This window comes from Schistocerca nitens, chromosome 3, assembly GCF_023898315.1.
Source record: "Schistocerca nitens isolate TAMUIC-IGC-003100 chromosome 3, iqSchNite1.1, whole genome shotgun sequence".
Classification (NCBI taxonomy): Eukaryota; Metazoa; Arthropoda; class Insecta; order Orthoptera; family Acrididae; genus Schistocerca; species Schistocerca nitens.
Genome location: NC_064616.1, coordinates 649,105,084 through 649,119,299, shown reverse-complemented (window position 1 = coordinate 649,119,299; position 14,216 = coordinate 649,105,084). Strand labels below are relative to the sequence as shown.

At 43.3% G+C, this 14,216-nt stretch overlaps 1 protein-coding gene across 7 annotated transcripts in view; it reads left to right on the top strand.

The window, feature by feature from the left end:
* LOC126248609 (ephrin type-B receptor 1-B) overlaps positions 1 to 14,216 on the top strand; it is a 364,329-nt gene that overhangs the window by 137,268 nt on the left and 212,845 nt on the right. For all 7 annotated transcript variants that reach the window (XM_049949753.1, XM_049949752.1, XM_049949749.1 and 4 more), the window contains one exon: positions 9,421 to 9,547. In XM_049949753.1, coding sequence (XP_049805710.1) covers positions 9,478 to 9,547 — 70 coding nt within the window. In that variant the 5' untranslated portion in view covers positions 9,421 to 9,477. The remainder of the gene's footprint in view (positions 1 to 9,420; positions 9,548 to 14,216) is intronic.

Sequence of the window (14,216 nt, the reverse complement as noted above, 5' to 3'; positions counted from 1 at the left end):
ACGGGATCTGTGGTTGTAATCAAAGTCACCATGACACCTATGGACTACATGAAGTTTATTGCGGATCACCTGCATCACTTCATGCTTGAGGTTTTCCCCGACGACGATGGCATCTTCCAGTAATGTCCGTCACAAGGACAGAATCGTGCTACAGTTGTTTGAGGAGCGTGATAACGAACACAAATTGATGTCTTGACTACGAAGTTCGCCTGATTTGAACACAATGTAACTAACACATGTGGGAGGCTATTGGGCGCGCACACACAAACCACGTGCCCGTAATTTACGGGAGATGCGTGACCTGGGCGTGGACATCTTGGTGCCACATACACTATGTGATCAAAATTATCCGAACACCCCCAAAAACATACGTTTTTCATATTACGTGCATTGTGCTGCCACCTACTGCCAGGTACTCCATATCAGCGACCTCAGTAGTCATTAGACATCGTGAGAGAGCAGAATGGGGCGCTCCGCGGAACTCACGGACTTCGAACGTGGTCAGGTGATTGGGTGTCACTTGTGTCCTACGTCTGTACACGAGATTTACACACTCCTAAACATCCCTAGGTGCACTGTTTCCGATGTGATAGTGAAGTGGAAACGTGAAGGGACACGTCCAGCACAAAAGCGTACAGGCCGACCTCGTCTGTTGACTGACAGACACCGCCGACAGTTGAAGAGAGTTGTAATGTGTAATAGGCAGACATCTATCCAGCCCATCACACAGGAATTCCAGACTGCTTCAGGATCCACTGCAAGTACTATGGAAGTAAGGCGGGAGGTGAGAAAACTTTGATTTCATGGTCGAGCGGCTGTTCATAAGCCACACATCACGCCGGTAAATGCCAAACGACGGCTCGCTTGGTGTAAGGAGCGTAAACATTGGATGATTGAAGAGTGGAAAAAGTTGTGTGAGTGACGAATTACGGTACACAATTTGGTGATCCGATGATAGGGTGTGGGTGGACGTCATCTGCCAGCGTACGTGGTGCCAACAGTAAAATTCGCAGGTGGCGGTGTTATGGTGTTGTCGTATTTTTCATGGAGGAGGCTTGCACCCCTTGTTATTTTGCGTGGTATTATCACAGCACAGGCCTACAGTGATGTTTTAAGCACCTTCTTGCTTCCCACTGTCGAAGAGCAATCGGGGGATGGCGATTGCATCTTTCAACACGATCGATCACCTGTTCATAATACGCGGCCTGTGGTGCAGTGGTTACACGACAATAACATCCCTGTAATGTACTGGCCTGCACAGAGTCCAGACCTGAATCCTATAGAACACCTATGGGATGTTTTGGAACGCCGACTTCGTGCAATGCCTTAGCGACCGAGATCGATACCTCTCCTCACTATAGCACTCCGTGAAGAATGGGCTGCCATTCCCCAAGAAACCTTCCAGCACCTGATTGAACATATGCCTGCGAAAGTGGAAGCTGTCATCAAGGCTAAGGGTGGGCCAACACCATACTGAATTCCAGCATTACCGATGGAGGGCGCCACGAACTTGTAGGTCATTTTCAGCCAGGTGTCCGGGTACTTTAGATCACATAGTGTATCTCCGGAAACCTATCCAGAACCTATAGAATTCACGCTACTTAAAATCGAGGCCATACTGCGTTCCAACGATGGATCAACACGCTGTTAAGCACGTGGTCTTAATATTTTGGCTTATCAGTGTACGTAGCTCCTGAGGGCGTCATGGCGTAATATTATGTTCTCTTGTTGGAGTATTGCACGTTCACGCTTGCGTGGCTGTAACTCGTTAGAAATCATTGCAATCATATTGGGGATACAATTTCTGTTTCGAAATTAGTGGTAAAAGTGCATGTGTTTCGGAAGCGTTTGTGTGAGTGCAATTACCAGTATTCAGAAAAAAGAAATATTAACTCGTGAAGGTGTCGACGCGACTTGTTCTGCGGCGTGAACGGTGCTAGTGCTAAGGGCTGGCGGCCTTGCTTGCTCTCCAAAGGAAGGCTATCCACATATTTCCGTCTGCTGCGTGCCGAGTTGGCGAGTCATTGCTGCTGTCTAGCAGTTACCGCCAATGTATGTCGCACCGCTACTTCACTAGTGGAAGTTTCCTCCAGTCCGCAGTGGTCGTGTCTGAGGAACTGAACGACATTAATATTAATGTGAGTACGGAATACCGCCTAAGACACACGTGGTGCCTGGTGCGCCCGTTGAATACGGTTCACTTCTGGAAAGCTTGAAGCCGAAACACGCTGAACGCGTGTTGTTGGTTCCAGTTCATCTCGTATGAGCGTTAGTTTCAAATGCACGTTTATGTGGGTTCCGTATGTAGCTGTAGAATCAACTTATGTCAGTGTCTGGTTGTACCGACGCAGGTTTCCCGTGGATGCCCTACAGCTCATGCCGAGTCGTTCGACACGTTTTCCGGAAATGAATTATGCAGTTTCTATGTGACTGCCGTTACAACTGAGGAAAGACGTACGATGTTGCCACCTAGCATTTCCTCTGCAAGTTTATAGAATTAGTAGTAACACTGCAGGAATGAATTCCACATAATACAGTATTTCGTATACAAATTTAATAGCTCCCATGCATGTTATTGTTCTCGGGATTGAAGGCTTGTGTTGTTGAAAACTGGTCGCAGTGTACTAGCAGAAGATCCCGAACAGGAGGCGGAATCGTTATAGACAGAGTACTTAACCTAGATAGGCAATAACGGGGCGTATACAGGCCGTGGCGTTATTGAAACAATCGTCTCGGCATTTGCTTGATATAGGGAAGTCACGAAAATTAATTCAGGATGGTCATACAGTGTTTTAAACCCTTTCCTCCCGATAAGAGTTCAGATAGTCACAAGTCTACGAAACCAGATTCATATTCTCTTATTGTTGAGGTCTTCATTCCGATGACTGGTTTTATGCAGCTCTTCATGCTCTGAAATGCATATCTTAAGAACTATGATCACTTGTTCATCGTCGCTACTGTGAAACACATCTCTCCTACTGAACAAGTGCTCGTAGCTCGTAAGGTATGCACTTTAGAGCCCATGTTTACTAGACAACTGTTCTTGTTTTGGTCCTTACTACCTTATCCTAAAATATGGAAACAAAGACATTGCAGTAGGAGAGATTTGCATCAAAATATCGAAGATAAAGAAGTGCTCATAGCTCTGAAGATATGCATTTTAGAGCCGATGTTTGCTGGATTTTTTTGCTTCGAACGACCGTTCCTGTCATACCCTTCAATGCTGACCATTCCCACTGGGACTCTCTTTATAAACATGCTGCTGTGGGTGGCTACGATAATGCGTTCACAATGCTGTCCATAGTAGCAGTCCTGCATTCCTGATCTGTTATTCATTGTTGGACCTGCTCGTGCACTGCCCCTGTTTGATTTTGTATCTACAAGCTGTGCGCACCTGACCAGAAAACCCGTCTTTCTCTCCACCGCACTTTACTAATTCCCACTATATCTAAATACCCGTTTCCTTTTTAAATTCTCTAAGCGATTAAGGGATCTAACATCCCATGCTCTTCCGTAGACTGTCAGTATTGTTTTTCCCGATGTCAATATGTTCTAATCCTGTTAACTTCGTTAATGTTTATACGGTTTCCGTGTATTATTCGACGACAATTCTTGAGCGATCCCTTAATAATGCAAATATATTTTAGGTAAATTTTCCACTTTGTACCTTTTTTATATGTAGTTTTCTCAAAATACTTCAGAAACGCTGGTAGCAAGGAAGTTGTCATTTAATTGTCTACATTATTAAGTTCCCTGTTTTTATTAGGTTGTTTTGCTAATGAGTCTTTTAATCTGTCTGAGAACTTACTGCACCTGAATCATACAGTACATAAGAAACCTCGTAAACTACTCTCCACTGATCTTCTTACGGCTGCTTGATATTTCATCATACTTGTGAGAGTTATATCAATTCGGTTATTTACTTCTTTACTGTAGCAAATGGAGACGACAAATTACTACTTCTTTACTTTCTTGAAGGTGTGATTTTCGTTTATGTTCTGGTGTTACATCTGCCCACTGTTCATAGTGATGATAATCACTGCTCAAGTCCCATATTTTATCATGTACCACCGGTCTGTGCTCAGAGGAACCGATTCTTCTAGATGATGTTCAATATATTGTACAGTGAGGTCAGAGAAGCACATATACCGAGCTTGTTGGCTTTCTAAGGCTCATATATAAGATCCGCTATTGGTTCACTTATGTTTTAGTAACACACCGACTCATAGCGTGTCCGCAGTCGTGAGATTTGTAGATTTGTTGCTGCTTATGTACGCGACGTGCTTGGGGGATCTAAATTACTGAATCGAACTTTTTTATTTGTCATCGAGTAATTGGTTCACTTACGGCGGCACTTTTAAATGCCCTTTTAGCTCATGTCGACACTTTCGCTGTATGTTCAGATTTGCACTCATAGGATTTTATAATCATATTCGATTTTCAGGTTCCCTGTGGGCACTAGGTACTCTATCAGTAATATGACACTTCGATCACAAGAGATATATGTACCTGTAACATTTCTCTACTCTAGCACCATCTGGGGGCGTTTCGCAACATTTAGCTTACGTCATCCCACAATCAGGCAATTCATATGCTAAGACGTGCTGTTACTGGCTTCTGCAACTCACAGTCGCCCCATGCACGGTGCTCTTGTTCACAAGGATAACAAGCGCCAGGGAACTGCCAAACATTGAATGAAATAGATATTTACGTATACGCGCGGTTGCGACAGACGTCCCTAATCGCCATGTCTGTTACGATCAATGTATTTGTATATGTAGGGCTTAGTATACAAGCCATCACTAAGCACTGTTTGCAGCTGTGTGATCTACATACGTCGGAATAATCTGTGGTGTCACTTGGGCCGCGAAGTAATGACGCAAAATTGTTGCCATTTGGTGTTTCCACAGTTGATAAATTTCCCTCGCATTATGTAAAAAGAGTGATAAGTCATGCAAAAGGAAGTGAAATGGCTGTAGAAAGACGCTCGTCGTTTCGATCTAAAGGCATATTCACTATGCCTAGTCTTACAGCGTTAAACTACTTTCTAATGTAGATACGATTCTCTCCACAAAGTTGGTGTTGGAAACTGCTGTAATATCGCTTAGTAATAAATTTTCCGTTTCTGTACACATCGTTGTCCGTATTACCATAAGATTAAAATTTAAACAGGAAACAGAATATTTATTGGTCTCAAAAAAGTCGCTTTCGGTAGAACACACTTGACTGAGACGTTCTTAAAACTTCGAGGTTTCAGTGAAGACATTATGAAAAAACGAATCATTCACAAGAACAGAATCATCTGTATCGTTATTGTCTGAATCCCTTGAAAACACTGTCGCCGTGCGCGTCTTTGCAGGCCTAGTGATGTCACTGTCGCTGGAATCGTCATCAGAACTATAAAAACTTTCATTCATTCTGTCGTCCGGATCTTTATTCACACTAGGAACATGTCAATAATCATTGTCAAAAGATCCCGAACATATTTCAGATTCGTTTTCTGAATAGGGCCATGTCTAAAAGCAAGAGTAACTTCAAGACGACAATAGTAACTATTTGAAATATCAAAAATACAATCAGAACACTAAATGAGCAAAAAGTACAAGAAGGCAATGAAGTTTGATACATTGACTACAGGTGTAAACACCTAAATAGACGATGACAGTGAAGTTTGATACGTTGACTACTGATGTAAACACCTAAATAGACGAACAGTTAATGTACATCACAGAAGACGGCATCTGCTGACAGCATGCAGAAAACTCGAGTGAACATGATATCCGTCCGTAATGGACGGCGCGTGAAAGTCAGGTAAACTCCGCTCACGATCTCAAGTTCAGAATTCTTAAGAAGTTATCAGAAGTTTGTCGTATGGCGATTATTTTGTTAGCCAGTAAATGTTGTATATTAGTTTTCTTGCTTACTGTTACAATTCTCCCTAAATTTTAGACAAACTATGCATACCTGCTGAACATCTACGTAGCAAAAATACTGCAACTGAAACTAAATAACGTTCTCGCATAGCACTGTTATCAGAATACAACCCCGCAAATTGCTTTTCATGTTCCAATGCACAATTGTACGTCTCTACGCTTTGGCTGAAATTTCCTTTGGCAGCTAGTAGCGCTGTGTTGTGAGCCTACGCATATATGAATAAGGCCGTAATTTATATCGAGGGAGGGTTGGAAACCTGTTTGCAGTTATGAGGATTACGACATTGCAGCGAAACGTGTTCACTCCACACTTGTTCAGGGTGTCCGTGCACAGTACGCAAATGGATATATAGCCATGCAGTTTTTATATTTGGTGCAACTGCCGTCGATCGGGCACTCAGTTAAGCACACGCGCTTGCGAGGGGCATTTGCCGAGTGAATTCAGCTAGTAATTGGGCCCTGTGATCATCTCTGACGAAATTTCGTTCAGTCCGTCAAATAACGTGCCTGTATTTATTTACAGACCGGCCTCCGTAATCGAGTTCACTCAATCGTTTACCCTGTAGCCAGTTCGAATCCTAGCACTAAACAGAAATTGGCTGGCGTGGAAAAGAGGTGATTACGAGATTATGCACAGATATCAGGGGTTAAATTCAAAGTCTGGGGCATTGTTCGTGAGGATTCGTCTATTGACAACGAACATTAGGCGGGTTGTGGTTTTTTTCTAGTGTGATTAGACAGCAGATTACACACTCTATCCTCTTTTCATGGTATGCTCCTGTAAGAAGAAATCAATGTAAAACAATATTATTCAGGCATTTGTCTATATTGTCCCATTTTAGTGTTATGCGTTTGATATCTTATCCACGGCTAGGAGGGAACCGTTAACTTCATCGACGAACTGCTAAAAGGACTAGTCGTATTGCCGTGTTACCCACAAAGCTTGTTTGAGAATATCTTACGCACAACTCGCATTTATCTGTAGGGCGTGGGTACTCAGCATGACAGCAGACAGTTCATCGGAATTCGTGCTGTCATCATCATCTGAGAAACGTGGAGCGCTTTACTGGATGAGCTTTCACACATTGTCATAACAGGATCAAATAGAACACTGGGCAAATTACAAGCTTTTTTTTTAAAAAAAAACTGTTACTGGTCTCCCCCTGTCTGGCAGAAGATGCGAGGTGTAACTACAATGCGTCATACCGTCGAGATATTAAAGAGTGTGCACACCGACTGCCATTTAGCGAATAGAAGGTATTTTATTAATTTTTTTTAATCCACGATGCATCAGCAGTTCGAAGAAGTAGAGGATAATACGGTATAATTAATATTTCAAGTCATTTCATTGGTTTGCATCCAGATAAAATGTACATCCTTGATCCCTTTCCACGTCCCAGAGATCCCTGCTCATGGGATTTATGGAAGACTATCCATATCAAATAACTTAATAGATGCAAGGTAATATTGCCATAAGAAATACTGAAAGGGAAGTATACATAAAAACCTCACATGCACTCTCGCCTGATTTAGTAACGAAACTTACAACAGACTGAAACGAAGTGAACGTGACGGCTCGCTTCGATTGCACGAACGACGGATATCACACTCGTAATAGAGCCCGCAGAAAATGCGGCCAACAGCTGCACCCTTCATATCTGGCATTAAAAGAAGGTCCAGGAGTGTCAATGGAATGCTGTGTCCCTTATGTTGGGGCAGAAGAGCGAAATATCATCGCGCGAGAAAGATGAAAAATACCACTGAAGGAGAAAATAAACTTCGCATTCTTTGTTGATGAGTTATTGGAAGAACGTGCCACGCGGCGGCATCGCCCTACCAGTCGGAGAGAGAGAGAGAGAGAGAGAGAGAGAGAGAGAGAGAGAGAGCGGGCAAACGGTTGAGGTGGGGTGTGGAGGATTGTAGTCGCTAGACGCTGAAGGGGTGTGATAGAATTCCTGAGGAAGGCTGTTAGACGTGATGGGGTACGAAAACTATGCCAAACTCTCCTGTAATGTATAAATACCTTCCACATAGCGATGCGTCAGTGTCGTGGAAGATGCCTTACAACTGGCTATAATCCCAGTTCGTATCAGCTAACTGTTCTTTCCACTCGCCGATATTCTGTGAACGGTGCCAAACGGCCTTGGAGGGACAGACCGCATAACAGACGGGAGCTGTACAAGTCTTCTGCCGTGTGAATGTTGCGGGTTACTTTTGTTAAGAGAACTTCAGATAAATCGTCGAGCGTAAGTTCAAATGGTTCAAATGGCTCTGAGCACTATGGGACTCAACTGCTGTGGTCATAAGTCCCCTAGAACTTAGAACTACTTAAACCTAACTAACCTAAGGACAGCACACAACACCCAGCCATCACGAGGCAGAGAAAATCCCTGACCCCGCCGGGAATCGAACCCGGGAACCCGGGCGTGGGAAGCGAGAACGCTACCGCACGACCACGAGATGCGGGCCGTCGAGCGTAAGAAAATTTGTCTTCTTTTCCTACGGATTAAAAAAGAAAGAAATTAACTGATTAGTTCTTCTTGATAACAGCAACTGCTACTACTGCTGTTACTATCACTGCATAATTTTTTAAAATAATGTATTTTTCGCTAATGAAAATCTAAATCGTCAGCATTTAGTTGTATATTCGCCGAGAAAATGTATTATTTTTGTAAATCAGTTGGTTCGTTGAACTATATCGAGAGATCGTGAACATAATCAATGGAACATATGCGTAATTACACTGATTTTGTTCCATGTTCTTGGTTGGTCTAAAAGAATAAAACTAGTTTTGTGTGTGTTGGATCTTATCATATGTACGTTTTTTTAGTTGCTGTGCTGTCTTTGGTGTTCAAATAACTGTAAGATAGTGCCTGTTGTTAACAGAAGCTGTCCACGTGTTTACTCAAATGTACAAATATATGATTATGTAGAAGTCTTCATTTATTCTGTTGCGCTCAAAATATGGTTTGTGACTTCTTTCATTTATGGCTCCCGTATAACGTAAAGTAACGTGTAATTGTTACGTCATCGTAAGTAAATCTCAAACAATGGGCCCCCAATAACATCAATACAGAAATATCCAATGCAATTAAAATGCTGTAAACGTATTTAAATTAATCTATGCCTAATCAATAAGTTAAAATCTATACTTTGATAACGTCGCGGTGATCCAGGCTGACAAGATGGGAGGTAAATTGTGCACAACCCGAAGGTTGGTTTCAGCACCGCAGTGCTTTACTAGGGATGTTTCTGACGGAGGGAGACCCACAGTGTAATTTGGATCCCGAAACGTGGTGGTACTTGGAATTTTTCACGTAAACAAATCGTTGCCATTGTATAAGAAGCAACAAGTGTCAGGGAGAATCTCTACAGGGAGGCAGTGGATTAAGCGACTGTTATTGCCTGTTGTTAGTATTTTCATATTTGGCGAACATTGTGTAGGGTGCTGAGTCCAACGGCTACCTAACACAATTGTGTGTTGCAGGTGGAGGCACAGCATGCTGTAGACTGGCGGACGAGCGCGCTCGCCGCCGGCTGGACAATGAGTGGTCGCCTGCCGCTGCTGCTGCCGCTCGTCGCCCTGCTGTGGCACACCTCCGCGGCCGAGCAAGGTAGGCGCCATTCTCAACTTCACTGTCACTCAGGTAGACAAAGTGGACTTTCAGTGTTCTCATCCCGCCACATGTTGCCGAGGTTTTTTCGACTACGCTGCAGAATTTACGCGGGAATCCTTTACACATCCTCCAGTCCCGCTTTCTCCCTATGCGATTTCCATATTTTTGGAGCCCTGAAGAAAGAAATTTGTGGCCCTCGATTTGCTTTGGACGAGGGGCACGCCTGGGTACACGAAGGCATTGATAATAAACATTGTACTTACTTTTCTTCATCCGTCTCGCTTTCATTTGACTGCCCCTTATGCACTTTAAGATAAAAAAAAATACACATCACGAAGAAATTATCCGAATGGGACGGAAATCGGTGGATGTGATGTACATGTATAGACAAAAAACAAATTATTACATTTACAGAAAAACTGGATGGTTTATTCAAGAGAAAGAGCTTCACAAACTTGGCAAGTCAGTAATGTGTTGATCCACCTCTTCTCCCTTATGCAAGCAATTTATCGGCTGGGTATTAATTGATAGAGTTGTTGGATGTTCTCCTGAGGGATATCGTGGTAAATTCTATCCAGTTGGTGCGTTAGGTCGTCAAAATCCCTAGCCGGTTGGAGGGCCCAGCCCATTATGCTCCAGACGTTCTGAAATGAGGAGAGATCCGTTGACCTAGTTGGCCAAGACGAGGTTTGGCAAGCACGAAGACAAGCACTTGAAACTCTCGCCACGTGTGGACGGGCATTATCGTGCTGAAATGTAAGCCCAGGATGGCTTACCATGAAGGGCAACAAAACCGGGACACCAAACTGACTGTCGCCCTCCATACGGCCCGATAACCAGTAGTGATAGTTTAGCGTGCTGTTTCTTTTCGCCGGCAGGGTGGCCGAGCGGTTCTAGGCGCTACAGTCTGGAACCGCGCGACGGTCGCAGGTTCGAATCCTGCCTCGGGCATGTTAGTTAGGTTTAAGTAGTTCTAAGTTCTAGGGGACTGATGACCTCAGAAGTTAAGTCCCATAGTGCTCAGAGCCATTTGAACCATTTTGATATTTCTTTTCATAGCTGGATTCCTTTGGCTATCATCTGCAGCACCCTTATAGCACAGCGGTACGTCGACGTTGTTCTCCATCCCATTCTGTTGCCCTTCACGGCAACCCATCCTGGGCTTACATTTCAGTAAGATAAAGCCTGCCCGTCCACGTCGAGAGTTTCTCCTGCTTTTATCGTGCTTGCCAGCAAGGTCGACAGATCTCTCACCGATTGAGAACGTTTGGAGCATTATGTTCAGGGCCCTCCAAGAATCTCGGGGTTTTGATGATCTAACGCGCTAGTTGGGGAAAATTCGGCACGATATCCCTCAGGATGACATCCAACAGCTCTATCGATCAATGCCAAGACGAACAACTGCTTGCATAACGTCCAGAGGTGGACCAACGGGTTATTGACTGGCTCAGTTTGTGAAACACTTCCTCTTGAATAAATCATCCAACTTTTCAGAAATTGTTATCATTTATTTCTCTGTATAGGTACATCACATCTACTGATTTCGGTCCCATTCGGATAATTCCTTCGTGGCACGTGTTCTTTTTTTTTTGCGTTAGAGTGTATTTGGACTTCCCACACTTTCTGTCAAACCGGATTAAATCGGAGACCCAGAGTGCAGTGGCGGCATATCTCCGCTTTCGCAAAATCCTTTCCGTGATAGGCACGAGTCAGGATTATTTGACAGTGACTCCAGAGTTTTGAAGTTGGACGAACTAACAACGTGCATATTCCTTTTTTTCTTAGAGTGTATTATAGTAACGTGATCAGCGTGGACATTGAAGGTGAACCGTCGTGCATCGGCGCGTATTCCTATAGGCCGCACTTATAATGGTTCTAAAGAGATGACGAACAGTATAACTGATAAAGGGCAACCCTGTCTGCCGCTGCGACACGAGGTATTATTTTTGAGTTTGCACATAACAACTATCATCAGCGTTAAATCCGTTTTACTTTTTTTTAACGAATACGATTATTCCGTGTTGTTTTTCAGAGTATAAGTTTCCACAGCGATATTTCTCTCTTGCTATTTCCATGAACTCTTTCCTAATGATCGGTCAGGAAGTTTTACAAAATCCATTTGGGATGCCCTCTATTCTGACGTCCCTGAGTTTTGGTATTATGTCTTCTGGTTCTTCTTTGGGTATCGGTTCTCACAAAGTAACTATACTTTCGCGTGATAGACAGGCATACAGTCTTGTAACAGCTGTAGCGTCATCAGATGACTGTGCTCCATACAGCCCCCGGGCTAACATACTCGTTCCCGTTTGCGGACAGGGTGTTACTGGTATGTATCTGTGGTTACATCGTTTTCGTTCTCTTGCAAGGCGGCAAATGCTCCATTTCTCATCTCGTAGGTGGCTGCAATCATTGCATATGATGTTTTTCTCTTCTAGTTCGTTTCCCTGCAGCTCTAAAAGTTTCTTTTGAGTTTTTAAAGCTGGCCGGAGTGGCCGTGCGGTTCTAGGCGCTACAGTCTGGAACCGAGCGACCGCTCCGGTCGCAGGTTCGAATCCTGCCTCGGGCATGGATGTGTGTGATGTCCTTAGGTTAGTTAGGTTTAATTAGTTCTAAGTTCTAGGCGATTGATGACCTCAGAAGTTAAGTCGCATAGTGCTCAGAGCCATTTGAACCATTTTTTGAGTTTTTGAATCACTTTGTCGGTTCTTTTCTCCTGTCGTCATTTAGCGTGAAGGTTGGATTTATTATTTAGTTTGTGGATACTGGGTTTCACGCTATTTTTCCACCAATCAATCGCTACACGAAAGAAACCTTTCGATTGACCCACGGCTGGTAAGCAACACCAAACTCTGACTTTTCCTACGTTATTTGTAGCATGTTACAATTTAATTTCTAGTGTATTCTACCAACTATTTTCGGACGAGATATGTATTTTACTCTAATGATTACGGCATGGTAATCGGAGAAACTGATAGGGATTACGTCGAACCTTGCACATCAATTACATTTGTGGTATAGATTCTACCAAGCCTTGGTGCTGATATCGCCGCAATATACGTGTAGTGAGTACGTATTATAGCAAGTCGCTCAACCAAATCTTTCATGTTCAGACCTCCAATCATATTTTGCAGTGAATCACGGAAGAGTGTTGCACCTTTTGAATTATACAATTTATATATTATCCGTCTCGATATTGAATTTCAGGTCTTGAATTGAGAAAAAAACATTTTTCCCCAGCTAAAATATCGAACATACGTGTAATACATATGTCGTTTGTTTTACCAGACTCCTCGTAGTTTATAGGTATATAATTAAAATTGGGTTTTGAAACTGCGCTGTATGCCAAACACAATGTATTTCTTGTTTTTTTTGTTGCCCAGACATGTTTCGCACGTTTTGGTCATCTTCTGTGGGTGCCGATTTATTTCTGTAAAATGTCATACATAGCTCACGGTTGTTTTTCTATTTTAAACCTAGAAAGAATAACATGTACATTTTGTTTAATTTCTTTCGATTGCTCGCGAAAAATGATTTTCACTGGTCGGCTTTCTTCTGTCTTTTTATCGTTTTGACAGCATGTCATCTGCAAATAGTCATGAAGAAATTTGCTTATTTTTGAAATACTTTTTCGTGGGTGTTGGTGGTGTATGTCACTGTACTTCACATTTTCCGTCGTGTTGTTCATTTGTGGTTGATTTCTCTTTCTATTGCTACTGTGTGCAATGTATTCCACATGTTTTCGTATCCTTTTTTCACACGTATTTTTCGAAAAACGGTATCTGAGCAAAGACTCCATATTCATAGAGGGGACGCTATGTTATTGTAGCTGCCCATTTGTTCATCGTTTTGCGTCTGTTCAGTGTACCGCTAATTTTGAATGTTTTCGTGAGAACTATTATGGTGTATCTACTGGGGGGTGGGGGTGAGAAACTTATGTGTATGTGTGTGTGTGTGTGTGTGTGTGTGTGTGTGTGTGTGTGTGTGTGTGTGTGTGTGTGTGTGTGTGTGCGTGTGCGCGCGGCCGGCCGGGGTGGCCGAGCGGTTCTAGGCGCTACAGTCTGGAACCGCACGACCGCTACGGTCGCAGGTTAGAATCCTGCCTCGGGCATGGATGTGTGTGATGTCCTTAGGTTAGTTAGGTTTAAGTAGTTCTAAGTTCTAGGGGACTGATGACCTCAGAAGTTAAGTCCCATAGTGCTCAGAGCCATTTGAACCATTTGTGTGTGTGCGCGCTCGCTTACAAATGTGTAATGAGAGAGAAAGAGAGTGCGAGTGCGAGTGCGTGCTACAACAGAGGTGGGGATTGAGAAGCAGAATTGTTTTGATATTAGAGGGATTTCAATTACCGTGGTTTATGTGGGGAAGTGTCTTTGCATAATTCATTGAGTGTTGCAAACAGTCAAATGGTGGTGTGTTCATTTAAAAAAAAAAAAAAGTGTTGTGTTGCATTCGATAATCTTCGTTGGCATGCGATGTACACACGCCTCCGACGTGTCGGGGTCCCCTTGAGTCTGTACAAGAGTTTTACCTGTTATTATAGCGTACGTAGCGTCCAATAGCTTGCGGGACAGAGCAAGGCAATCTAAACGATTACCGAGGTCTGTCCTCAAGGCTCCATAAGTGGTCCATTGTTCTGGGACCTTAGTACTGAATCCCTGCTACATCC